The 25,213-nt window shown below is 39.8% G+C and overlaps 2 protein-coding genes across 5 annotated transcripts in view; one reads left to right on the forward strand and one right to left on the reverse strand.

The window, feature by feature from the left end:
- nbn (nibrin) overlaps positions 1 to 12,656 on the reverse strand; it is a 65,140-nt gene extending 52,484 nt beyond the window's left edge. For 3 of the 4 annotated variants that reach the window (XM_078540717.1, XM_078540718.1, XM_078540714.1), the window contains exons 1-5: positions 12,524 to 12,656; positions 7,973 to 8,106; positions 5,634 to 5,782; positions 4,053 to 4,212; positions 2,726 to 2,829 (exon numbers count right to left, since the gene is read on the reverse strand). In XM_078540717.1, coding sequence (XP_078396843.1) covers positions 2,726 to 2,829; positions 4,053 to 4,212; positions 5,634 to 5,782; positions 7,973 to 8,106; positions 12,524 to 12,557 — 581 coding nt within the window. In that variant the 5' untranslated portion in view covers positions 12,558 to 12,656. The remainder of the gene's footprint in view (positions 1 to 2,725; positions 2,830 to 4,052; positions 4,213 to 5,633; positions 5,783 to 7,972; positions 8,107 to 12,523) is intronic. The other variant, XM_078540716.1, reaches the window with a different exon arrangement.
- Positions 12,657 to 12,774: 118 nt separating this feature from the next.
- decr1 (2,4-dienoyl CoA reductase 1, mitochondrial) overlaps positions 12,775 to 25,213 on the forward strand; it is a 31,149-nt gene continuing 18,710 nt past the window's right edge. The window contains exons 1-4 of the mRNA XM_078540719.1: positions 12,775 to 12,923; positions 16,906 to 17,108; positions 20,408 to 20,465; positions 24,370 to 24,456. Of these exons, the coding sequence (XP_078396845.1) occupies positions 12,840 to 12,923; positions 16,906 to 17,108; positions 20,408 to 20,465; positions 24,370 to 24,456 (432 nt within the window). The 5' untranslated portion in view covers positions 12,775 to 12,839. The remainder of the gene's footprint in view (positions 12,924 to 16,905; positions 17,109 to 20,407; positions 20,466 to 24,369; positions 24,457 to 25,213) is intronic.

The raw sequence follows: 25,213 nt of genomic DNA on the forward strand, positions 1-25,213 counted from the left end.
TTATCCATTAAATTTTTAGTAAGTCACCTTGCTTATTTGTAAGGTGGTTTGCATTTTTTAACTGAACATTTCTATCATGCAAGCTTTTCCCTTTGGAGGGGTTTCAAAAGGTGGGGCAACTATTTTTAATTTAGGCAGCTCTGTCACATCATGAAATAATGCCCCAGATTTTGCTCTGAGCAGAGAAGGAATGGAACTTGCTTTTCGCTTCACTGACAACTACCCAGACTTTTCATGGGCTTGTCAGTGGACATTTCCTCTAATCCTATGGTCTTTTATAGCTTTAGTCCCTCAACAGAGGATCAATGCCAGTGAAAAAGGCAAGGAACAGTGAGAGTGAAGTATCCCTTTACTAGCCAATGTGGTGGGAACAAGGTCTGTTATTAGTGTCCAAGAAACCAAGGGCAGAATTTTTCAGTCGGTGTGTGGGGACGGGCATGACATGCCGACGCGTAAAATGACGCACGATGACGTCAGGCATGATCCCGATGTCATCGCAATGTTTCGTTCGGCGAGTGCGTGTCGGAGTCCGCTGCGCACCAGCCGATATTTAAATGACTTATTAAGGAAGTAATTAAGGTCGTTGTTGCCGCTGCCCATCCAACCTTAAAGTTGGCTGGCAGGCGAAAAGGCCAAGCGGCCTTCAAATTTTTTAGGAAACCTCATCCACAAGTGGGATGAGGTTTCCTAAAACTTTCAGTAAATAAATAAAAAATTATGAAATATAAAAATGTGTCCTATCTCATGTGACATGTTTAAATAAGTTTTCAATCCATTTATTTGAAAACCGCTTCAATCTCCGAGGCAGCTCTGTGCGTTCGTTGGAGCGTTCTTTCGTGCGCATGTGCAAAAGAGTGCTGGGCCCGACTCTCTCTCCTCCCCCCGCCCTCACAGGTAGCGCTGAGCGCTACAGCTCATGTCTTACGCTGGGCGGGCTTTAATTGGGCCAATTAAGGCCCGCCTGCGTAAAATGACAGCGCAGAACTGATTGCGGGCAGCGATCGGCTCCGCAACTGCCCCTGCCCACTCCCGCCGACTGAAAAATTCTGGCCCAGGTGGGCTCGCGTGAGCTTTTCAATCCAGCCACTATGCTTACATCTAGCCTCTGGGTTTTGCGGCCAACAAAGGTCGAGCGGGCATGGTAATGACCTGAATAAGTCAATTGCAACACCAGTATTTAAAGGGACATTGCAAAGATGACATTTGATAGATTCTGGAGATGTGCGAACTTAAGAAAGAACTGTCAGAATGGAGCCCCAACATTCCAAGTCTGCAAATCTTTCTCTAGTAACGCCTTCCTGATGTGATGCTGGGATAAACAAAGACCCACAGGGCCATTCTGTTCCCCGCTAATGGGAGGAAGAAGCTTGTGAGGCTGGAGATTATTCATGAGGGAAGCATCTGTAATGTGGTGCCACTCTTGTGGATTCGATACAAAGGCAGTTTAATGACCTAATCAGGGCAGGAAACGTTATAACGGTGGTAAATTCAACAACATCTTGATGTATTACACCGCCCCCTTCACTCTCCCCTCTCAAACCTACTCCAGTATATCATTTCCACACTATCCATCCCTCTCTGTCTGCGTAACTTCTCATTTGCCACTGAAACTCACCCTCATCCTTCATGCAATGTTGCAGCTCTCCCTCAGTCGCTTTCAACAAATGCTATCCATCCATTTGGTAAGACATGCTTTTAGACACAGTTATATGCCTCTTCTTTCCCTCCTTGCAGAAGAGAACGCAGAACACCAGGGACAGACAGAGAACCGGAGGTGGTCTTTATTCAATCTTGCAACTGACAGCTGCAGGAGAGGCAAGCACTGGAATTCAGCAGAAACTAGGGTGCGCAATGATGACATAAGCATTGGAGAAACTACACATGCACCAGTGGCTGCAGTGGGAACTGAATTCCTGATTTCTGTTTCCCGTTTGTCAGTGACAGGAGTTATAGTGAATTAGCATTTCTACTTCAATGCAAGATTAGCAAGATGTTTCACGTTGCCATGGGAAAGAGGGCAGGGGAAGCTATTTTTGAGATCAGATTACAGGCTTTCCTACAAATCACTGCATATCTTGACTGGCAGCAGTTCTGTGTGGGCAACAGAGACATCTCAACAGGTGCAGAACTAGTGGGCAAGTACAGCAAAATCATGCCATTGCAGCAATTTCAATGCCTCAACAAAAGAGCAGCAGCACAATCTGTGAAGGAGCTAGGTGTTTCTAACAGAAACTTCTGGTATTACGCATTGAGTTGGGCATGTACATACTGTAAAAGTCAGTCAAATCTCCTTCATTTATAATGGTAATCGCTGATAACCCATCATTATCGCAAATTCCAAGCCATTATGCGCACATCATTATGCATAGGTGTAGCATATTTGGAATGTTGCATCCCTACACAGTTTTTAATATATAAAAAGTTGCAAAATATTTCCTAAAATTAGGAATTAAAAAAGGACAACTGTACATTTATGTTCCTTGGTTATATTTCTTGTTCAGAATATAATTTGACATTTCATTAACATATTGCCAATGACAATAGCATTGCAAACCAAGTAATGGAGAGCTAATACTCTGTTCTATTGTGATTATCATCCTTTGTTCACTTATCTTTCTCAATTTGTAACTATTACGTCATATAGCACATTTACACTGTTAAAAGTATATATTGTGGAGACTGCCAAAGCTCTGATAGTTTACGGAAACTGACAAATTTCCATTACCTTTCTGGCCTGGGAAAGCGTTGTCTATTCTGGATTGCCTCGATAAGACTGACAAAAAATTCTGGTTTTACAATGGGTCGACAACAAATCATTGCACATATGGTCTTATAGGAAAGAAAAAGAATGGAGATATTATTACAATCGGTACATATCAACTAACCAATGCTTAGACATCATATAATCTACTGTTAACTTCCTTATTCAAAGTAGGCACAAGTCACAGTTTGTCAAAGGAATTAAATTGTGAGCTAGTTGCTTTTAAAAAGCAATTTGATATATGATTAGCTATGTCTCGATTTAAAGAACATTACGTCTATCACAATTTAAGCAACATACTTGAAAATATTTGCATGCGTTAACTCACATTTTGTACTCATAAAACAATAACAAGAGAAACAGGTAATTTGATGATCAAGCTTGCACATATAATGTGTGTCTTGGAATAGAGTAAAATATTCCAAGACACTTCAAACAATTTGACATTGAGCAACATAAGGTGGTATTAGGACAGGTGACCAAAAGCTTGGTCAAATAGGTAGATTTTGAGGACTGAAATGTGGAGAGCAGAGAGGTTTAGGGAGAGAATTCCAGAGCGTGGGGCCTAGACAACTAAAGGAAAGGCTGCGAATGCAGGAGCAAAGAAAATCAACAATACGTAAGAGGACAGAATTAAGGGAGTGCGGAAGTAAAGGGTTACAGAGTTAGGGTTGGGTGAGACCGTGGAGGAATTTGAAATTAAGATGCTGCCGGACCGAAAGCCAAGGCAAGTTATCAAGCAATCAAACACCAGAACGCTTGCAATGAAAACTATTCAGGACATCTGAAAATAATCAATCCAGAAAGAGCAGTCTTATCTCACTACCGTAATATGCTGGCGTTTTAAAGAATCGATTCATATCCAAGTTGCAGTAAGATTTTAACAACATAAAACTTCCTGGAAACTTTTCAGTTTATGTTTAAAAAAACTAAGTTCATTTTTAAAATATTTTAATTGTGTTCCCATTGAAGTCAGAAATATTTTCAATTATGTTCTAAAAGCCAAAATACTGTAGAGCACACTGAGCATCTTCTCAAAAGTTAAAAATTACACATAGAACCACTTTTGGGGCTCAGAATCCTATTTGGGTTAGTAGAAACTGGTCAGCAGTAATTTCAAAACCTGGGAATTTAATTTTATAATGTTTAAAACTGAAAATGAAGGAGTTGTATTTGTAGTTAAGACAAAGTGCTCAGTTGTTTACAGCTGGCATTGATTTAAAGCTTGGCAAAGTCTTTCATAAAAACTGGTAAAGTGAAACATTATTTTGCTTCATTCCATTCAGCTGACCTTCACAGTGATCTTGACTGATGACATGACAAGGTGAGTGTTAGCTTCTGTCCAATTGTTGCTAAGATGACCTCCAAGTTGTTGAACGCACTTATTTAACATGATTTTTCCTGGCCCATCCAAACAGGAAGAGCATACAATCAGGGGTTCATATTCTACTCTGAGGGGAAAAATATATTTATTGCATTGCATAGTATAAAAAGGAACATATTAATATATAGGAAAATCAAATGGTAGCACTTGAAAATGACAATGAATTCACTGACTGCCAGTGACTGTCTCAGAAAAATTATATAATCACAATAATTTCTTTAAAGAATACTCAGAATATCAATATCAGTCAATGTGTGATAGAAACAAAATACACAAAAGGTCGTGTGATCCCCTCTTAAAGAAATCATGGGCGAGTCAGGCTCGCAAAACACAATTATGCAAAAAATTGTTCCATTATTGTCCTCTTCCTTCAATGACAGATAATTTTGTAGGATTGAAAGGTAGATGTCAGTTTCAGCATAACTGAGAACATCTTCCAACTTTTCTAGATCAGAAAAGTTGTTTTAGTTAATGAGCTGGTAAAACTCATTCCTCTAAGGCTAAACTGGACAGTTTCTATAATAAAAAAAACAGTTGTTACCTTTTTTTTCCACTAAATTCTGTAGCAGAAAGAAAAGTAGCTTTTTTCTTACAAAGGACAATTCAAAAAGACGTGGATTTAGCATGATAACAAATTGCTTTATTGAATAGCTTGTAAACAAATTCTGTTAACATTTGGAAGCTTCTAGGTGTGGAAGAATTTAGTATAGGAATTAGGATGCAGACAAAGTTGTATGGTTTCAATAATTATTAAAAATGCAGCAGCTAGTTTGCAATAATCCAATTTCCACAGTCACTGAGACAAATGAGCAAATGATATATTTTGGAGGTATTGACTAAAGATGAACATTGGCCAGGAGACTGGAAGAACTCCCTGCTCTTCTACAAAATGGGTTGTGGGATATTTTGGGCCTTAACCTCCGGCTAGCATCAGAATGTGCTGGCCTGCAGAAATTAGAAGAAATAATTACCTACTTAGCCGGTCCTGAAAATAACGCTGATACTTCCGTTCGCAGGAGCTGCTTGGGGCCTGCATCAGAAGACTCCTCGCAGGCCCCAGCAAAGTCTAGATCCAGTGTATTCAAGGAAGCCACGCCCCCTTTTTTACAGCACTAGCTACCGTAAAGCAGCGCAATTGTCCAGTGGAAGTGTGCACTTCTGGGCAATTGTCATGCAAACCCTTGCCTGCGTACTTGCCAGGAGGATTCCCCAGCGCATCTTTCGGTACCCCCCAAATCCGACGCTGGGGAGTGCGGAAGTTACGGGCCTTTATATCTTTTTGTCCAGGTAGGTAGAGTCTCATCTGGAATGGTGGGAAATAATGAAAAGCTCTGACCAGGAGGACTTCATTTTATTCTGTCTTTCAAATGCCTCTGATTTCAACTGAAATGTTGTGTAGCGCTCTCAATGAAATAAGATATACCAATTTCAAATGCTAATCATGATAATTTTGTGTCAAACTTTGATGAAAAGGCAGGAAACTGTTACCTGAATTTGCTTTGGAAAACTCCAAATGTGATCAATTCTCCTGACTGCAAGATCCTTGGGCTGTCATTCTGTAAGCGCTCCTCATTTACAAAGGTTCCATACTTTGAAGTATCTCTTAGTGTCAGTACAGAGTTTCTGCCAGCTTGAGTCTTTAAAGAAACAGGAAATAAATTTAGAATGCTAAACATGCACTATTAAAATCTTCTGTTCTCCAGGACAATAGTCAGCTGTTAAATTAGTTGCGATGGTCATTGCGTACTACTCTACATAAAGTAATTATTAGGTGTTTTGCTGAAAGTGGCACTGCTATTAGGTAACAGAATAATTTTTTAAAAATGTAAACTACAAATGCAATTGCCATGTTTACATTGCAATCTCGTGGATTTATCATGTTATAAGGACTTTCACACAATAAAATTATTTTATTGAATTCTTTGTAATTTTTCAAAGCTACAAAGATGGTTATCAGGCAATTACTCATGTCTTAGTCACATTTGTTATCATGTTGAAGTTTTGAATAGAAGCAGACACTTGGTGCTGAATTTCTCCACATCAAACACAATGAAGTTCTGCTGTCATGACCTCACAAATGCAGAATATTGTCCATATCCGCCACTCTTATTTATCTTGTTACATAAGTGGAGCTGCATAGAAAAGTTTAATTTGCAACCTCTCGCCTAAGCTTAAAACACCAACAGGGCCAAGTGAGACAGTTCAGTACCAGTTTAGTCTTTTTTTTTAAACTTAAAGTATCTTGGGGCAACTTAGATTTATGTACCACACTTCTGACATTCTTACAACCCCATTGAAGAGTGAAAAACAAAAGAAAGTGTATGACCCTCTCCAATGTACAGCTGGGTCCTTTAGTGACTGGATAAAAAAATAATCAGCTAATTCACTATCAAATCAATATTACTTTCTAATGCAAGCATGTATTTTGCCATAATTAGCAAGTTGTGTTACTTTATGATTATTCACTATATTTGCCTATAATCTGTTGCTCAATTAAAATCACTTGGCACAGTCATCCCATATAGTAATAGCATCTTCTACAATGAATCAGATTCTGAAATCATTTTGGAAAGTTACAAATTCCAATTCAAATAATTAAATTAAAATAGTAGAATAAATACAGATGGAATGAGATAATATAATTTACACTTCCTGAAAATGTTAACGTTCTTTAAAAAATTAAATTTTGTCCATCCATACTCCATTTCTGTCTCTACCCATCCCTCCTTCAACAGACTGTATACATCAGAGGCACAGGCTATACCTGTTACCTGTAGCAAGTGTTCATTAAGGCTCACTTTCCAATCTGAATCCATAGGGCAGGATTTCCGCCCCCCATCGGGGGCGAAGTTGAAGTGTGGGCACACGGAAGCATGCCTCCGATTGATGCCCCCAATTGGGGGCGCGCCGCCATTTTATGTGGGTGGGCCAATTAAGGCCCGCCCAGCATTATGTCCGCACGGAAGTGCCATGCGCTCCCTGTGCAGGCGGCCCTAAACCTGGAGAGTGTGCTCTTTCGCACATGCGCACAAAAGAGTGCACTCATCTCCCTGAGGCTAAGTGCTGCCTCAGGGAGATCACCTCTACTGTTAAAAATATTAAAAAATAGAAAAAAAAAATTCCTGACATGTCCCCTCATGTGATACTGTCACATGAGCTAGGACATGTCCATAATTTTTTTAAAAAACTTTCATTAAATTTTTAAAAACCTACATGAAACCTCATCCCGCCCATGGATGAGGTTTCATGCTTTTTCTAATTCCCGCCAGGGCTCCTGGCCTGCCCGCCAACCTTAAGATTGGACGGGCAGGTCCATTAATTAGTCTAATGATTCTGTCAATGGCCTCAATTGGATATTGACAGGTTGGCAGGCATACAGCTGATTTTGCTGAGCACCCGCCTACCTGAAAATTTAAAGGAGGTGCGGTGACGTCGGGAGTTCCTCCCGACGTAACCGCGCATCATTTTACACGTCGGCGAGCAGGCCCGTCAATGGGAAAATCCTGCCCATAGTGAAGTTCATCATTCTATCACAATAGCAGAATTTCCTGATTCTTAAAGGTGCTCACTGTAGCTACAAGAGCACTTTTTGTTAAAGGTAGTGCTTTAGTTTATCTAGTTTTGTTAAGCACCGAAATGAAAGAACTGTTTTTTTTGGAGTTATTTCCTACATATTGCAGCTAATATAATCTTTGTGTTAATGATCAAAGTGGTGGTTATAATTGAATTGTATGATTTTTAAAAATTGCAAGTAGCAACTTAAGATTGTAACACGAGGAAAGTAGTATTGCATTCTAAAAAAGTAAAATTGAAATGTGATTTCTCACCAGATTTGCAGCAGGATGACTAACTGAAAGTGCAGCATGCGATCGACTAATGGATTGATCATCACATAGAAGGATTACACAGTTCTTTCGACCAACAACGTAATCTACACCAGCTAACAAATGGTAGGGCTCTTCTGGAACATGAAGAAAATATTAATGGATACAATAAATCAATAAAGCAGAAATTAAGTTTACAGAGACGTCCGATCTATTCAAATACTTTAAATAGAGTAACAGTCTTAAATAATAATCCTGACATTGATGATAACTGTGAATATGCAGGACTTGTCAAGATTATTGGTTGCACTTCAATTCTTGCAAGAAATGTATTCAGAAGTAAACAAGAAACTTCCTTCAATAATAAGTTTCCAACAACACCAGAACCTAGCCTACACGTGTCTCATCCTCCACAGCACAATTGACTCCAGAACGCCTTGGAATGGGTAATAAAGATTGCTTTGTCATTGCTATTTACGTTCCAAAGGTCAAATTTAAACAAAAACTGTTGGATTTACATTGATAATTTATGGTCAGCAATTTAACCCCTCATTTAAAAAACATTTGAACAGAAGAATATATTGCATTAAAAAAAATCTTTATTCTGAACTTTTTATTATAATTTTATTGCATGTATTAAGATGCAGTTGGACTCGCAGAAACACGAATATAAAGCATACGATTGGTGACTTTTCTTCTTTCAGTCCCATTAACAATTTAAATAAATTTCTTTTGGAACTTCTATTACCGGTAATGATTTTTTTTCATGTTTTCCTCAGATAAAGTTGCAGTCCAACTTTTACCTTCCATTACAGACAATGAACACAAATATTTGTTAAGCAAATCTTTATTTTCTTTTGTGGCCAAATATGGTCAGACATATGACTATTTCTATATTTATATGTTTATAAAAGACCAACTTTTCTGTTTGCATTATCCACAATCTTATATTTGATGCCCCTTTCCTAATAAAAATGTTTGTGCAGTCTTTCTTAGTTTTCTTCCATATTAGCCCCTCTATATTTATCATGTGGCTTTAAAAATAGAGTGCATTTTCAGGCTTCAGACTTGAGGGCAAAAAAAATTGGCCGATACTAAATGTAATAATGAGGGAGTACTGCATTTTCAGGAATCATTAACAAGACATTAAAATGAGGTGCCCCCTGCAAGGTTCTAATGTACTATGCAAAGAGCAAACAGCTCATGGTGTCATGGCAAATATTTCTTCCTCAACTAGAATCACGCTTAGATCAGTTGGCTGTTCATCTCATTTGCTTTTCATGGGGTCTAATTCCGTGCAAATTGGCTACTACGTTTATTCACAAAGCAATAACAGCTTTAAAAAGTAAATAGTCTGATGCGTTTGCCCAAAAAGACACCAATGAAATGCCACTTTATTTCTCTAATTTCATCAATGAAACCTCAGTCATTGGCATGCACTCTCCACCAATCCTATTTGGAATATAATTAAGCAACTCAGATTTAAAGATTCCTCACTGCTGATATGCCATTGGTTTTTTTCCCCAACCATTTAAACTGGGCTAGGTCCACCATTAACACACTGGTGATTAAAGCAAAATACTGCGGATGTTGAAAATCTGAAGAAATCATACAGACTTTTAACATTAACTCTGTTTCTCTCTCCATAGATGATGCCAGACCTGCTGAGTTTTTCCAGCATTTTCTGTTTTTATTTATTAATACACTGAGGTTAGCTAACTTTTATTCCAACAGCTTAATTCACAATTCCTCTTTCTCTGTATCTTTATCAGTTTGAATCTCATTTATGGTCACTATGTTTCAATTTTTCTCTCACCTTCAGGTTGCTTAATTGCTCTGCTTCATTACCCCAAAGCAGTTCCAGCCATCTATCCTTCCTTGTTGGGCATTTCTTTATTTTTACAAATCTATTCCCACAAACTTCACTAACTTACCTACAAATCACACGATCAATTTCTTTCCAATTATTTGGTGTCTACAACCTAGTTTTTTTTTCTCATTGAAGTGTGGAATGTCAATGTTTGAGAATATTTACCTTTTTGAGGTAGCTATTATCAGCATCACATACCCCCATGACCTTTACAGCAGAAGGCAACCATTGTCCCCATTATATCTCTGTTGGCTCTTTGCTCAAGTAATCCAAAATTAGTCCTACAATCCAGTTTTGAACTCTAACTCCAGTCATTATCTTATTTACCTATTAGGGTAACAATTTGTTTTGCCTTAATCATGCTCTGTAGCAAAACATTCCATGCTGCAAGAATCTTTATAATTAATAAGGTTAATTAATAATATATTTCTCTGAAATATATTATAGCAAAACCATTTAGATTTCAACATTATGCAGGCTGAAGCCAAGTTTCCATTAATATAAAATCATAGCCCAACAATCTAGCTGCTATCTCTAATTCCCTAACTTTTTCTATTGCTTTGTGCATTAGTAACTCTGTACCATTTATAACATCACTTCTAACTGCTTCAAGATGTAACACAGAGTATACTATTTTAGACTGCTTTTGCTGTTTCCTTCTTTATTCCAAACTCTTCAGTTAGTTCAATTAATAATTGTGAATTTGGGATACATTTTTGCTAGTCATGGGTATTAAGGGTCATGGGAGCTAAGGTGGGTGGGTAGTATTAGGATAGAGATCAGCCATGATCTCTTTAAATGACATAACAGGCTCACAGGGCTAAATGGCCCACTCCTCTTCCTATGTTCTTATCATATCCTGTAGGGTCAGCCTTTCATCCCACTCCACATGTCATTAATGTCAAACAGACTTGAGTACTGTGTGCAGATCTAGTCACCTCATTTCAGAAAGAATGTAATTACACTAGAGAGGGTACAGAGGAGATTTGTGAGGATGTGCCAGGACTGAAAAATTGCAGCTATGAGGCAAGACTGATAGGCTGGGGTTGTTCTCCTTGGAACAGAGGAGGCTGAGGGGAGATTTGATTGAGATGTACAAAATTGTAAGGGATCTGGATAGAGTGGATGGGAAGGGCTTATTTACTTTAGTAAAGAGATCAGTAACTATAGGGCATAGATTTAAAGTGATCGTTAGAAAGATTAGAGGGGAGGTGAGGAAAACAAATTTCACCCAGAGGGTTGTTGGGATCTGGACTCACCACCCAAAAGGGTAGGAGAGACAGAAACCCTCAACATTTAAAAACTCTGAAGAGTCCTACAGACTCGAAACGTTAACTCGGTTTCTCTCTCTAGATGCTGTCAGACCTGCTGAGGTTTTCTGGGGCATAATTTTACATTTTACAGTGGCCTGATGTCATCGCATACTCACACGATATTTCAGTTGGCAGGTGCGTGCAAGAGTCGGCAGCGTGCCCACCAGCAATTAAGTGGCCTATTAAGGCCATTAATGTATTAATTAACCTGGATTTTTCACTACCCGTCCAATGTTACGGCTGGTGGGCAGGCAAATCGGCCAGGCAGCCTTTGGATTTTTGAGGAAACCTCATCCAACAGCCGCGATGAGGTTTCCGATATTAGTTAAAATAAAATAAAAATGTTTGGGCAGAATTTCTATAATCTATATGTTTAGGTGAATAAGTCCAATGTGTGGACATTTTCTAATGCATTTTAAAATCTTTATTTGATAGTTTTAAATTCTTTAGCTCCCTGAGGCAGCTCTCTGCCTTCTGGGAGCTTTCAGTGCGTGCTCCCCCACACCGACATCAGCGCTCACCCTCCTCCTACCCCTACCCCTACCCTGGCAACGCTAAGCCTTCAGTGCACCTTTCACGTTAATTGGCCAGCCAGCCTGAAATTGCAGTCAGGGGCCGAGTGCCGATGCTGGAAAGTGCGATCAGGCTGGATGGCTCCTTTTTCAGCTGGTGCAGACACATTGGGTCGAGTGGCGTCTTCCTGTGCCGTAAACTTTACATGGTTTTATGACTTTGCCCTTCCAGTCCAGCCAATCACTGGCCTTTCAAAACCAGGCCCATCCTCCATTTCCCAGCCGCTCCCAGGTCCACTCGCCCAAGCAGACCTCAAAATTCTGGCCCAGCATTTTCTGTTTTTAATTCAGATTTGCAGCATCTGCAGTATTTTGCCTTTACATTTAAAAGGGGTGTGGATAACACCTCAAGTACCACCATCTGTAGGGTTGTAGACCAAATGCTGGAAAGTGGGGTCAGGTTGAGTGGCTCCTTTTCCAACCAGCGCATACACAATGGGCCGAGTGGGGTCTTCCTGTGCTGTAAACTTATGATTTTATGACTTTGTCCTTCCTGTCCAGCCAATCATTGGACTTTCAAAACCGGGCCCATCCAACTTTCTACCAACCAAACATTCAGTTGCCTTAATGCATGAGGCAGATACACGTATTAATCAACAGATCTTAAACTGGCGGCCCACTCGCCTGATATTCCCCACAGGCGGCTGCAGGAACAGACAAGTTCCCATTAATGTGTGCAACAAGGTGAGGACAACGACATGCACGTCACTCTCGGACAGCTCGTGCAACAACCAACGGTGGGGAGCCTTAACAAATGTGTAAACAACATGGACAAGAAACCATAAACAAACCGTACTACCTCCAGCCGCGATTATTGGCACTAAGGACCACATCACCGAAACAACATGGACCGCTCTCCACGGCCTCGCGTCATCAGTAAGTCCCACGTGACCACCCAGCTGGGGGCGGAGCAAAGCGAGCCCCACGTGATCTACCAGGCACGGGGCGGGGTAAAGAGAGAACCACGTGGCCTCTCGCCCCACCCACCCCCGCCCGTGGGGGCGGGGTAACGCGAAAACTACGTAATCCAGTAGGCATGGGGGCGGAGTCAAGACAGCCTGTCCATTGAGATTGTTAATAAAGTCGGAGGATTTTGAATCCGGTTTGGAGGAGCAATGGCTGTTTTTGTTGGTTTGAAGTTGTCCGGATTGTGGCGCAGGTTTACTGTAACAGCAGCTCGCTTTAGTAGAGATGAGCGGGTGAGATACCGCTGGGAACGTGTTTTGATGAATATTTTAGTGCGTCAATTGAGAACTTTATTCAGGGAAAAGTGTGAAGTTTGAAGAAATAGTTCATTTCACACTCGGAAAAAAACAGAGAATGCTGGAAACGTACAGCCGATCAGGCAGTATCTATCGAGAGAGAAACTGATGAGTTTTTCATCAATACTGGAAAACATTAGAGATGTAACTGGTGTGAAGTAACTAATGAGAAAACAGAAAATGGTGGAGTTACCTTAAATTTGTGCTCTGGTTCCCAATCCTTCCACCAATGGGATCAGTTTCTCCCTATCCGCTCTGTTCAGACCCCTCACAAGTTCAAATACCTTTTATCAAATCTCTCAACCTTCTGTCCTCCATGGAGAACAGTCCTAACTCCACCAGTCTAGGTAACTGATCCTCATCACTGGAATCATTCTCGTGAATCTTTTCTGCACCCTTTTGGCCTTCACATCCTTCCTAAAGTGTGATGCCCAGGACTGGATGCAAAGCTCCAGTTGAGGGTGAACCAATGTTTTATACAAGTTTAACAGATGAACGTACATACAAACATATGAATTAGGAGCAGGAGTATGTCATTCAGCCCCTCAAGCCTGCTCTGCCATTCAGTGTGGTCATGGCTGATCCGATTGTGGCTTCAACTCCACGTTCTGCTTACCCCCATATGTTTCTTGCTCTTGTACTCTGTGCCTCTATTGTTAAAGCCAGGATGCCATATGCTTTATTAACTGTTCTCTTTCAACCTGTCCTGCCACCTTCAATGATTTATGCACATATACACCAAGGTCCCTCTGTTCCTGTACCCCCCTTTAGAATTGTACCCTTTATTTTACATTGTGTCTCTGCATTCTTCCACCCCCCCCCTTTAGAACTGTAACCTTTATTTTATATTGTGTCTCTGCATTCTTCCTACCAAAATGAATCACTTCACAATTCTTTGCATTCAGTTTTATCTGCCACTTGTCTGCCTGTTCTATGTAGTTTTGAAGTCCTATACTATTCTCACAGTTCACAATACTTCAAGTTTTGTATCATATGCAGATTTTGAAATTGTGCCTTGTACACCAAGGTCTAGGCAATTAATATATATCTGGAAGAGCAGGGGTCCTAACACTGACCCATGGGAAACTCCACTATAAATCTTCCTCCAGTCCAAAAAACAACTATCAACCATTACTTTCTGTTTCCTGCCATTCAGCCAAATTCATATCTATTTTGCTATTGTCCCTTTTATAGCATGAGCTCTAACTTTGCTCACAAGTTTGTTGTGATCAATTTATCAAATGCCTTTTGGAACTCCATGTAGCCCACATCAACTGCATCATCTCTGTTACCTTATTAAAAAACTCAGTCAAGTTGGTTAAACACAATTTTCCCTTAACAAATCCATGCTGACTTTCCTTAATTGGCCATGCCCAAGTGACTTAATTTTGTCCTGAATTACCATTTATGGAAACTTCACAACTACTAAGGTTAAATTGACTGGCCTGTAGTTGCTGGGCTTACATTTATATCCTCTTTTAACAAGGGTATAATATTTGGGCTCAAATATTAACTGATTGATATATGTTTTTCAACAAATGCTTGACCTGCAGGGAGTTTCCTGATTAACATTTCCAGCTCTAATTTCTTCAGTTTCATAGCATCTCCAGTATTTTGCTTTCTGCTCATATTGATAATGCTATCTTTTGCCAAGACTAAAGCTGGGCTTATGGTGGTTAGAGATAAGGACAAAGTTCTGTTTTTTTTCACCAATGATGAAAGTTTATTGTTGAACAACTGACAACTTTAAGGAAATGTTAGGAATAATACAATCAGAATCATTGACATCCATTGTAAGTCCATTTATAAGCAAATGATGTGTTATAAGAATGACTGACATCAAAAAATGAGTGGTTTTTGAGTGGTTTGGATTTGTCACTGGTGAAATCATAGCATTGTTTCACAGCAGCATTTATGAATCTTCACAAAGCTTATAAAATGCCTAAGGGACAACAGTTGATCAGAATGAGTGTAGAACAGGCAGGTGGTTATCTTTGAAACTCCTGACTATGGGCCCTTTTCTTGGAAGAGCATGAGATAAAACTGCTTCTTCATAATATGAGAACAACCTTTGAGGGAAGATAAATAGGACAACAGTCTTTTTTATTCTTTCATGGGATGTGAGCGCCACTGGCAAGGCCAGCATTAGTTGCCCATCCCTAACTGCCCTTGAGAAGATGGTGGTGAGCTGCCTTCTTGAACTATTGCAGTCCATGTGATGTAGGTATACCTACAGTGCTACAAGAAAGGAAATTCTAGGATTTTGACCCAGCAGTAATGAAAGAACAACAATTATAGTTCCAAGATCCTGAGGGGACTTGACAGGATAGATGCTGAAAGAACGTTTCCCCTTGTGGGAGAGATTAGAACTAGGCAACAAGGTTTTAAACTAAGGAGTCCCCTATTTTAGATGGAAGAAATTTTTTCTCTCAGGTGGCCGTGAATCTTTGGAACTCTCTTTCTTAGAGAGCGGGGGAGGCAGGGTCAGCGGTAGATGGATTCTTGACTAACGAGGGAGTCAAAGATTATCGAGGGTAGGCAGAATGTGGACTTGAGGCCACAATTTGATCAACCATGATCTTATTGAATAGTGGAGCAGGCTCAAGGGACTGAATGGCCTACTCTTGCTTCTAATTCGTATGTTCATATGTAAGTTCGGACATGTGGTGTAAGTCTGGATAGTGTGTGGCTTGGAGGGGAACAGGTAAGTGTTAGTGTTCCCACGTGTCTGCTGCCCTTGTCCTCCTGCATGATAGAGGCTTGGAAGGTGGAGGCTTGGCAAGTTGCTGCAGTCTATCTTGATTTTGGTAAAAGATGCAAAACCAATATGAGAAAAAGTTTTTCATTCACTGAATGGTTAAGGTTTGGAATGCACTGCCTGAGAGTGTGGCGGAGGCAGGTTCAATCAAAGCATTCAAAAGGGAATTAGACTGTTTTCTGAAAAGGAAGAATGTGCTGGGTTACGGGGAAAAAGAACAGGTTGCTCATTCAGAGAGCCAGTGTCAATATAATGGGCCGGATGGTCTCCTGCACTGTAATGACTCTGTGATATGGTGCACATTGCTGCCACTTTGCGTCAGTGGTGGAGAGAGTGGATGTTGAAGGTGGTGGATGGGTTGTCAATCAAGTAGGCTGTTTTGTCTTGGATGGCGTCGAGCTTCTTGAGTGTTGTTGGAGTGGCACTCATCCAGGCAAGTGGAGAGTTTTCCGTCACACTCCTGACTTGTGTTTTGTAGATGGTACAACACCTTTCATCATTTTGCAGATGATCAAGAATAGATTGATGGGGCAGTAATTGGGTGGATTGTATTTTCCTGCTTTTTGTTGACAGGACATACCTGTGCAATTTTCCACATTGCTGGGTAGATGCCAGTTTTGTCACAGCACTGGAACAGTTTGGCTAGAGATGTGGCTAGTTCTGGAGCACAAGTTTTCAGTACTACTACAGGGATGTTGTCAGGGCCTTTGCTGTCTCCAGTGCCTTCAGCCATTTCTTGATATAATGTGGTGTGAATCCAATTGGCTGAAGATTAGCATCTGTGATGCTGGGGACCAAAGGAGGAGACTGAGATGGGATCTGTCTGAAGATGGTCACAAATGCTTCAGCCTTGTCTTTTGCACTGAGGTCCTGGGCTCCCCAGTTATTGAGGAAGGGGATATTTGTGGAGCCTCCTCCTCCAGTTAGTTGTTTAATTGTCCACCACCATTCAAGACAGGGTGCGGCAGGACTAATGGCTTGCGTGTTCTCCTATCCCATGTATATTGCAAGGACTAAGATCAAGCATCTCTCCTTTCTCCTTCACTGTGGTCTTGGTGTACTGGTATACTGGTGAAATGCCTTAAATTATTTTTTTTAATTGATAATTTAAAATACTGTTGGCTTGAGAATCTGTTGATAGTATTGTATTTTTGTCTGCAGTTTTTCAATCAAGGAACAAAGGTGCTGTACCAAAGTAATGACTCTGCTCAAGTCGTGAGGCTCCCTCAAATGCAAACACTGATGCTGCCTGCTGGAACATTTAAGGGTAAAGTAGCCTTTATCACTGGTGGAGGTACTGGACTTGGGAAAGGAATGATAACTGCCCTGTCCTCTCTGGGTGCTGAATGTGTTATTGCAAGTAGGTAAGTAGATGAGGCGTGCACAGTAGAGTTTTTCTTTAATTTTGTTTAAATACAATACATGCCTGACCTGGCCCGAACTACCTGACCTGACAACTGGCAAAATTCAAAATCTGGCACAGGACTTGGTCCCGAGGTTGCTGGTTTTGAGTCATCGTGCCTGCATTTGGCTTTTTGCATTAGCTGGTACCAAGGCCACCATATTTTACTTGCTTTCGGCAAATGTTGATGTTTGAACGTTTATGAGCTGATAGGCATGGGAAAACATTTAGAATCATAGAGTTGGATCATGAGACACTGAAGTGACCTGGGCAAGTAGATGGGTGCATGATCTTTTTGAAATTAGATAACTCAAATCCGTTAAATTTTTCCGAGTTCATGGGCCACAGATACCTAAATAGGTAATTGATTAGGCATAAGTAATTTTGACAAAAAACTAAAAAACTACTGCGGATGCTGGAAATCCAAAACAAAAACAGAATTACCTGGAAAAACTCAGCAGGTCTGGCAGCATCAGCAGAGAAGAAAAGAGTTGACGTTTCGAGTCCTCATGACCCTTCAGCAGAACTGAGTTCTGAAGGGTCATGAGGACTCGAAACGTCAATTCTTTTCTTCTCCGCCGTTGCTGCCAGACCTGCTGAGCTTTTCCAGGTAATTCTGTTTTTGATAAGTAATTTTAAGATGGCTTATTAAGAAATAACAGATTAGATTTGCTATATTAACTAATTAGACAGAAAAAGTATACGACCTGTAACAGCTTATGAAAACAGCATTCTGCTCTCTAGTCGAAGTGTTGGGAAACTCTTCCCTCAATCTCTCGACCTTCCTCCTCCTCCCATGGTCCATCTTCTATCTGAAGAAGGCAGCTGCCCAACGAGCACTGCCACCTCACCAGTACCTCAGCTCCTTACCACCAGTATGACGCCAATATATATACCCTATTTTGGGGGGCTGGTAGCTTACCTAGTGCCAATCATCTGTCTAACTATTCTGACCAATGGATACAAGACAAGTACTCAAAATGTCAGGGTGATTACCACCCCCCTTGTTTGTCACCCTGCTTGAGATCAGCTTTTTAGTTTGCGTCATGCTGGGGTTTGTATCCTGGCCCTTTATAAACACTTGCATAGATAAGGGGGTGTACAAGACACCTTTCTACCAGCTTAGGAATGTCAACATGGCAGCCTGAACTAAGACAATTTAGAGGTCAAAGTGTTTAGAAATCTTCTTTCCAGAGAGAGAATCAATGTTGTTTAGCTAATCCCACAAAATGCAGAAGATACCCATTTATTAAAGACCCCAATTTCTTCCGAATCATAGCAAGTCAATGATTCGTTGAAATCAGCCTTCGTAGACTTTGTTATGTAGGGAAGATATAAGAAAGGATGCCCTGAGCACTTTAAGTGTAGATGTACGCAGCCAGGGGCTCTGGACCATCCTACGGACAAACCCTCCTGGAAAGATGGGTTGCTGGAGGGACCATGTTTGTCACATCAACAGACAACAGAATCTGGGGCACAACCATTGGTGATAGTCATGTGGAGATTGCACTTCTAACTAAGGCTTAATGACAATACTGTTCAGGCATTAGCAAGTGTCAAGTCTCCCTTATACTGAATAAAGTATAAATACTGTCATGAATATGGATATTGCTTTGAATCATTTTGGAAATTGAGAATGAAAGTGTTAATTGACTCCGTTCTGGTGAATTCTAAAAGAAAGACCACTTAATATTATAATTATCTGTTGTCTTAATTGAACAAGGGTACCAATGTCAGTATGTACCTCACAAAGGTTTTTGGCTTTAGAGATGATGCTGCTTTGCTGGTATTGTTTTGGGATATAGGTAGGAAGGTTTCCTTTGTCGTTCCCTTTATCAGAACGTTCTAGCAGTTTTTAGCTTGCTATCTTACTACAAAAACTGCTTGTTTACAGTAATGACAAGGTTACATTTATTTAGTTCCATGAATGTAGAAAATATCCAAGATGTTACACAAAAATATAATAGCCTCTAAGTCAAAGAAGACATTAGATAAGGTGATCAATAAATTAATTAAAGGAATTGAGTTGTAAGGATAGTTTTAATGGAGGAGACAGAACACTAGAAAATAGAATCTAGGCAGCTGAATCCATGGTTGCCAATAATAGATATAAAAGGCAGAGTTAAAGAGACTGTATTCAGAGGAATGCATAATTCAGGGGGAGGGTTGTAGACCTGGAAAAATTCACAAAGATATCTGAAGAGAATGAGCCACTTCAGTTATCAGCTAAATTGTGGTCTGGAAGGGAAGTTGGATGATCACAAGATTAGTGAGAATGGGGAGCAGAAGATAGATCTTATGGAAGAGATAGGCTTTGGGAGGGAAGATGGGAGGAATTTGTAGAGGGATGAAGATTCAATTTAAGAGTGGGATGGAACTGGAAGAAAGGGATGAAGAAAATAATGAATTTGCACTTATTAATCTTTCATATTCTTAAGACATCCCAAATGTTCTAACAGAAATTAATTACTTTGGAAATTAAGTCATTATTGTAGGTAAATTCAACAACCAATTTAGACAAGCCAGCTTTAACAGACAATGGGTTGAATGACTAATTGATTTATTTTGGTGATGGTCATTGAGGGATAAGTGACTGTAGGACACTGGGAGAACTCCTGTGCTTTAGTTTGAATAGCCATAGATTCCAGATCATGCCCTGGGTTCTTCCACAACCGCTTGATGAGACTTTGGTTTGACATTGCATTCGTAAGATAGCATCTCTGGCAATGCAGAACTCTCTCAGTACTGCACTAACATGTCTAGATTATGTGCTTAAATAATAGAGTGGAATTTTAATGAAGCAGCAGGAAAGATATCTAAATTGAAAACAAAAAAAAAATCCATAAGCATTTTACACTTGTTAGATGTGAGGGTTTAGGTTCAAATGAAAAGATTTAAGGAGGGAGTTGGTGGTTGTGAAAGGAGTTTGGGATTATCTTTTCCTCTCAGAATGATCCGAGAAACTGGGCAATTTGGCAAGGAGAGCAAAGCATTTGGTGTAGTCAAGCCAGATCTGACAGTGAATGGGTAGGCCAGCTATACTTAAGATTGGGATCCCTGAACCTGAGGAAGCGAAGAAGGGGTGAAACAGGCACAGTCCCCGAATGAAAGAAGTGAATATTTTGCTCAGTACCAAACAAGAAAGTATGACTGAGTATTAATTGTAGACCTTTGTATTAAATGTAAGAGGCTTCGAATGAAATAAGATTCATCTATAACTGCTTGAAATTGCTTACATTAAAAAAAAAATCTGCCTTCCAGAAAGCTGGATGTTTTGAAGCAGACAGCCGAAGAAATCTCAATACAAACTGGAAACAAGGTACATGGTTGTAGTTTGAGTTTAAAAGTAACCTAGGCTAACAATTGAATTTAATGCGTACATATCTGTGACTGTCCTCACAAGAGTGCACATGGTTTTGTTTGTGGCAACTTTCAAAATTCTAGCCTCTGGAGCTTGGGTAATACACCAAATCAATCTAATTGTTGCCTAAAATTTATGTCAATCAAGGTACATGATCGAATAGGAGAAAATTTAGTCATGCTTTTCAAGTTTTGTGCCTCTAAAATCATTATCAATTCCTTTACTTTTTAAAACATGATATAAAGCATGAGTTCTGAAGAAGGGTCATATTGGACTCGAAACATTAACTCTGTTCCTATCTCAACAGCTGCTGCCAGACCTGTTGAGTTTTTCCAGCACTTTCTATTTTTATTTCTGATCCCTAGCATCCCCGGTATTTTGCTTTTACACTGGGCAAAGATCTCATTATATTCAAAAATATTGAAAATATATAATTTTTGAGGACAATCACACGCACATTCAATAAGTTTAATTGTTCGCCAAAGGTATTTTAGCTCTACATATTACTGTGGCTACTGCTGTTTTCCCAGCTTCACTTGTCATTTGAGTGCTAACATGCCATAAAATTGACTGTGTTACTGAAAATTTACTGGGTGTACAGCTAAGACTTTTAATATAAAAATCCAAAAAAAACTTAAGTGAAGTTATTGCAATTTTAAGAACTAGACACCACTTTTAGCCATAATACACTAGTTTGCTAAGTGATATTTTCACTATTAATACAAAGTATTCTTGTGTTAAACAAAGTGCAGTATAGGAACAAATGCAGCTTACATGCTTTGCATCTCATTGTCTAGAAATCTACTTGTATTAACTTCTGCATGCGCATAACACTGTGAAATGAGCATCAGTTATAGACTGGACATTGAATTCAGATGAGAGTCTCGATGTTTCGATATTTCACCTATTGCCTCTTCTATATTAGCTTCAATTTCTCATCTTCATGCTATTGAGTTATTTCCAGCTGATGTGTGTTTTTCATTCGTTCTTGGGAATGTGGGCGTCGCTGGCTAGGCCAGCATTTATTGCCCATCCCTAATTGCCCTTGTTTAGAGGACATTTAAGAGTCAACCACATTGCTGTGGGTCTGGAGTCACATGTAGGCCAGACCAGGTAAGGACGGCAGATTTCCTTCCCTAAAGGACATTAGCGATCCAGATGGGTTTTTACAACAATTGGCAATGGCTTCATGGTCATCATTAGACTTTTAATTCCAGAATTGTTTCATTGAGTTCAAATTCCACCATCTGCCGTGGTGGGATTCGAACCCCGGGCCCCCAGAACATTATCCTGGATTGCCAATCCAGTGACAATACCATTACATCACTGCCTCCCTGCCCCAAACTAACTAATGAAGATTTCAAGCAAAAACAGAAAATGCTGAAAATAGGTCATTCAGCATCTGTAACAGATTCATATCTGGGCTGGGGCATGATATCTATCCTCTGGTGAAATCATAAGTTACATGTATAAAGAATGGATTTATGATTTTCCTAAAAAGTAATAAACAGGATAGCCTCACTATAGTCTGTCAGCATAACTTAAGAGTTCTGAATGCTGGTACTTTCCTCATTGTTGAACTGAGGTGGCATCAGAATTTTGTCTAGTGTTATGTTCTGCAATTCACCATAACAATTTTAGCACAAAGACCATTTTATGCATTATTTCTCTCATTTTCTCTGCTTCCCTTTTTGGGTGCAGTTAATTTATTTCATATGTAGGACCAAGGTGTTAACATAGTTCTCTCTAGTTTTCACAAGGACATAATTTAATAAGAAATGGTTTTATCTGTATTTGGAAATCATACAAGAGTTAAGTTTGTTTCAGTTCTCGTTATATCATGTGACTTGGGAGCCCACCACCTCTTCCACCCATCCATTTGCAGGAGTGAAGTTATTTTACTGGAAGTGTTATTTTACTGGAATGCCAGGACCAGCTCAGTTTCAAGTATTGCCAGTTAACCAAGACGAGGTTTTAGTTCTAACATACAGGGGGAAAGAGCCCAGTACTTTATATGAAACATGGAATTGGGCTATTTGGCCAGCGAAGATCAACATTTAATTCCACACAAGCAAATTGTCCTAATTATGTTTATAGTTCAAAATAACAATTAAAATACATTTATCAGTTATGGGGGGCGGGGGGGGGGGGTTGGTGAGCAGGAGGTAAAACTGGCAGTACCTTGGCATTATTGGATCAGTTGCCTGTGGATACCAGCCTTGCTTTTTCCCAGTACTTGAATGGAAAGGAAATTGGTTGGGTTGTATAACTGCTGGCCAGTCCACCAAAGTTGAAAGCATTGCCCCATGTTTGTATTGACACTAGTGGTTTGTTTTCATGCAAACAATGATGAAACTCATATTTTAATACATATTGGACCATTCCCATGTCAATTGCAAACATGGTAACTGTGCTATGATAACACAAGTGAATCCTAAAACACTCCCCTAGACTGGATTTTTCACATGTAATGAATTTTTCCTAACTCTGTAGTTTTATTTTTCGTCAGCTCCATTTCTAATGCTATCTAATTTATACATTGAACTTAACGAAAATGCTTAAAAGGAAAATGTAACTTTTGAGTTTTAAGATACATTGTGCCTTGCAATTTTTTTTAATATTCGTTCATGGGATGGGGGCCAGCATTTATTGCCCATCCCTAATTGCCCTTGAGAACTAATTGGCTTGCTCAGCCATTTCAGAGGGCATTTAAGAGGCAACCACATTGCTGTGGGTCTGGAGTCACATGTAGGCCAGTTAAGGACGGAAGATTTCCTTCCCTAAAGGAAGGTTTCACAGACCATTACCCTGGGTCTCTGGATTAATAGTCTAGTGGCAATACCACTAGGCCACCGCCTCCCCTCATGTACCCTTCTATGTATCCTTTATCTAGTTTCTATATTTCCAGTGTTGATTGGCTGTACAAGTATATTAGAAAATACATTAGCTGAATTTTGTAGCAGTAATAATGGTGTGGCTAACAACACTCACCACTGCAGAGTAAATCAAACAGCAACTTCAGAGTCTGCACATGTGCAGTTAAATGAGGAAGTTGGGAATTTGGTGTCTGATTTGCCCTGCTCTGGCACAAGCTATGCTACAATAGTATCTCCAAAGAGATTTGGCATTGAAATCCATACAAGAATGTGAAATTGCCGTACTTATCTACTTTTATCTATTAAATATGCCTAGTGCATTCAGGTGTAAGTGAATTTTACTGGCATCGTAATTTTTAAAAACATAAGTGAAAAGGAGCAAGAGTAGGCCATACAGTTCCTGAGCCCTGCTCCATCATTTAATAAGTTCAGGGCTAATTACTGCCAAACAACGTCTCTGGCACTAAAAATTTAATTTATTGTTGGAGTTTTTAAAATAAAAAATTAAGATGCTTTAAAACCTTCTTTGTCTTTTTTATATTCTCTACTTGAACCCATCTTTCTTTCCCTCTCTTTGTTTCATAGTCTGAACGTTATATTACAATGAATTAAGTAGTCTACTTTATACTTCCTGATTTAGACTGCATACCTCAATGAAAGTGCTTCAGTCTGATTAGTTGAAGAGACAAGCTGTTGCTTGCTCTAGCATCAGATACCTGCTGACAGTAAATTGATACTCAAAAGCTTGTGAAAAGTCAGGGTAGCATAGAGAATAGCAAGCATAGTTCCTTTGATGCTGCCTGCAAAATCCAAGCCATTAATCCTATCATGCCCCACCGTAACAGAGAGATTTAGGAGGTATAGTTCCTGTCTTTGCTAACCTTAGCTAAAATGGGGTAGCGGGAAAAGTGGTGAACACCATATTTGTACTGGCCTACCGTCTTAGTTTTGTGGGAGAAATTTAAGTTGTTCTGCTTTTCTTCTAGGTTCATGCAATTCAGTGTGATGTGAGAGATCCAAATTCTGTGAAGTCTACTGTGGAGCAGATGTCTAAAGTGACAGGACTTCCTGATGTGAGTATAGCCATTAAAATATTTCAAGGCCTCAAAAGTCCTCTGAGTGCAATCCTGGCAGTTATCCTGCGATTGGGACCCAGCAATTAAACTAGGATTGGAACCCACAAGTGCCTTCATGGCTGACCTTGTTGGAACGTGCAGGGGTCAGTAGGAGGGCACTAATTTCCATATGATTAACTGTTGTTTTCAGACACCACCAGATCTATTCTGCAAGAATTTCCATCTTAGCTCCGTCTTAGGTGAAGGAAGGTATCCAGGTATTCCTTCATCTTAGGGAAAAAAAAAGTTGGCAGCTTTGCAAGAGGTTCACTACTAGTGGTTTTTGGGAAAAAAAACATTCTTCATCTTCAGGTTTGAGGCTGCATCACTAACCTGGATGCCACTTGTGCCTGAAAGCTGGAATCTCTCACATGAATTGGTGAACCAACCTACAAAACTACACCAGGTACCATTTAAATGAGGATTTTAAAAATCCACAGTGTTCTCACCTTTGCACAGACTGCACCGGTGGGTTGAATAGACACTCCACATCCAAGCAAGGCTATTAGAAAATTTTGTTTCAAGCTTGGACCTGGAGTATCCAAGAGTGTATCAGAATGGCTAAATAAATTTGACTTCATCAGTGTTTATTGCAAAACATTTACATGTGAATATAGTATGTATGCAGCTGAAATGCTCTTGCAGACAGCCAGCTCAGACACAATGGGCTGAATGGTCTCCTTCAGTGTTCTAACCATTTTATGATTCAATGAAA

The sequence above is a fragment of the Cetorhinus maximus genome, chromosome 4 (assembly GCF_964194155.1).
Source record: "Cetorhinus maximus chromosome 4, sCetMax3.hap1.1, whole genome shotgun sequence".
In the NCBI taxonomy this organism is placed as follows: Eukaryota; Metazoa; Chordata; class Chondrichthyes; order Lamniformes; family Cetorhinidae; genus Cetorhinus; species Cetorhinus maximus.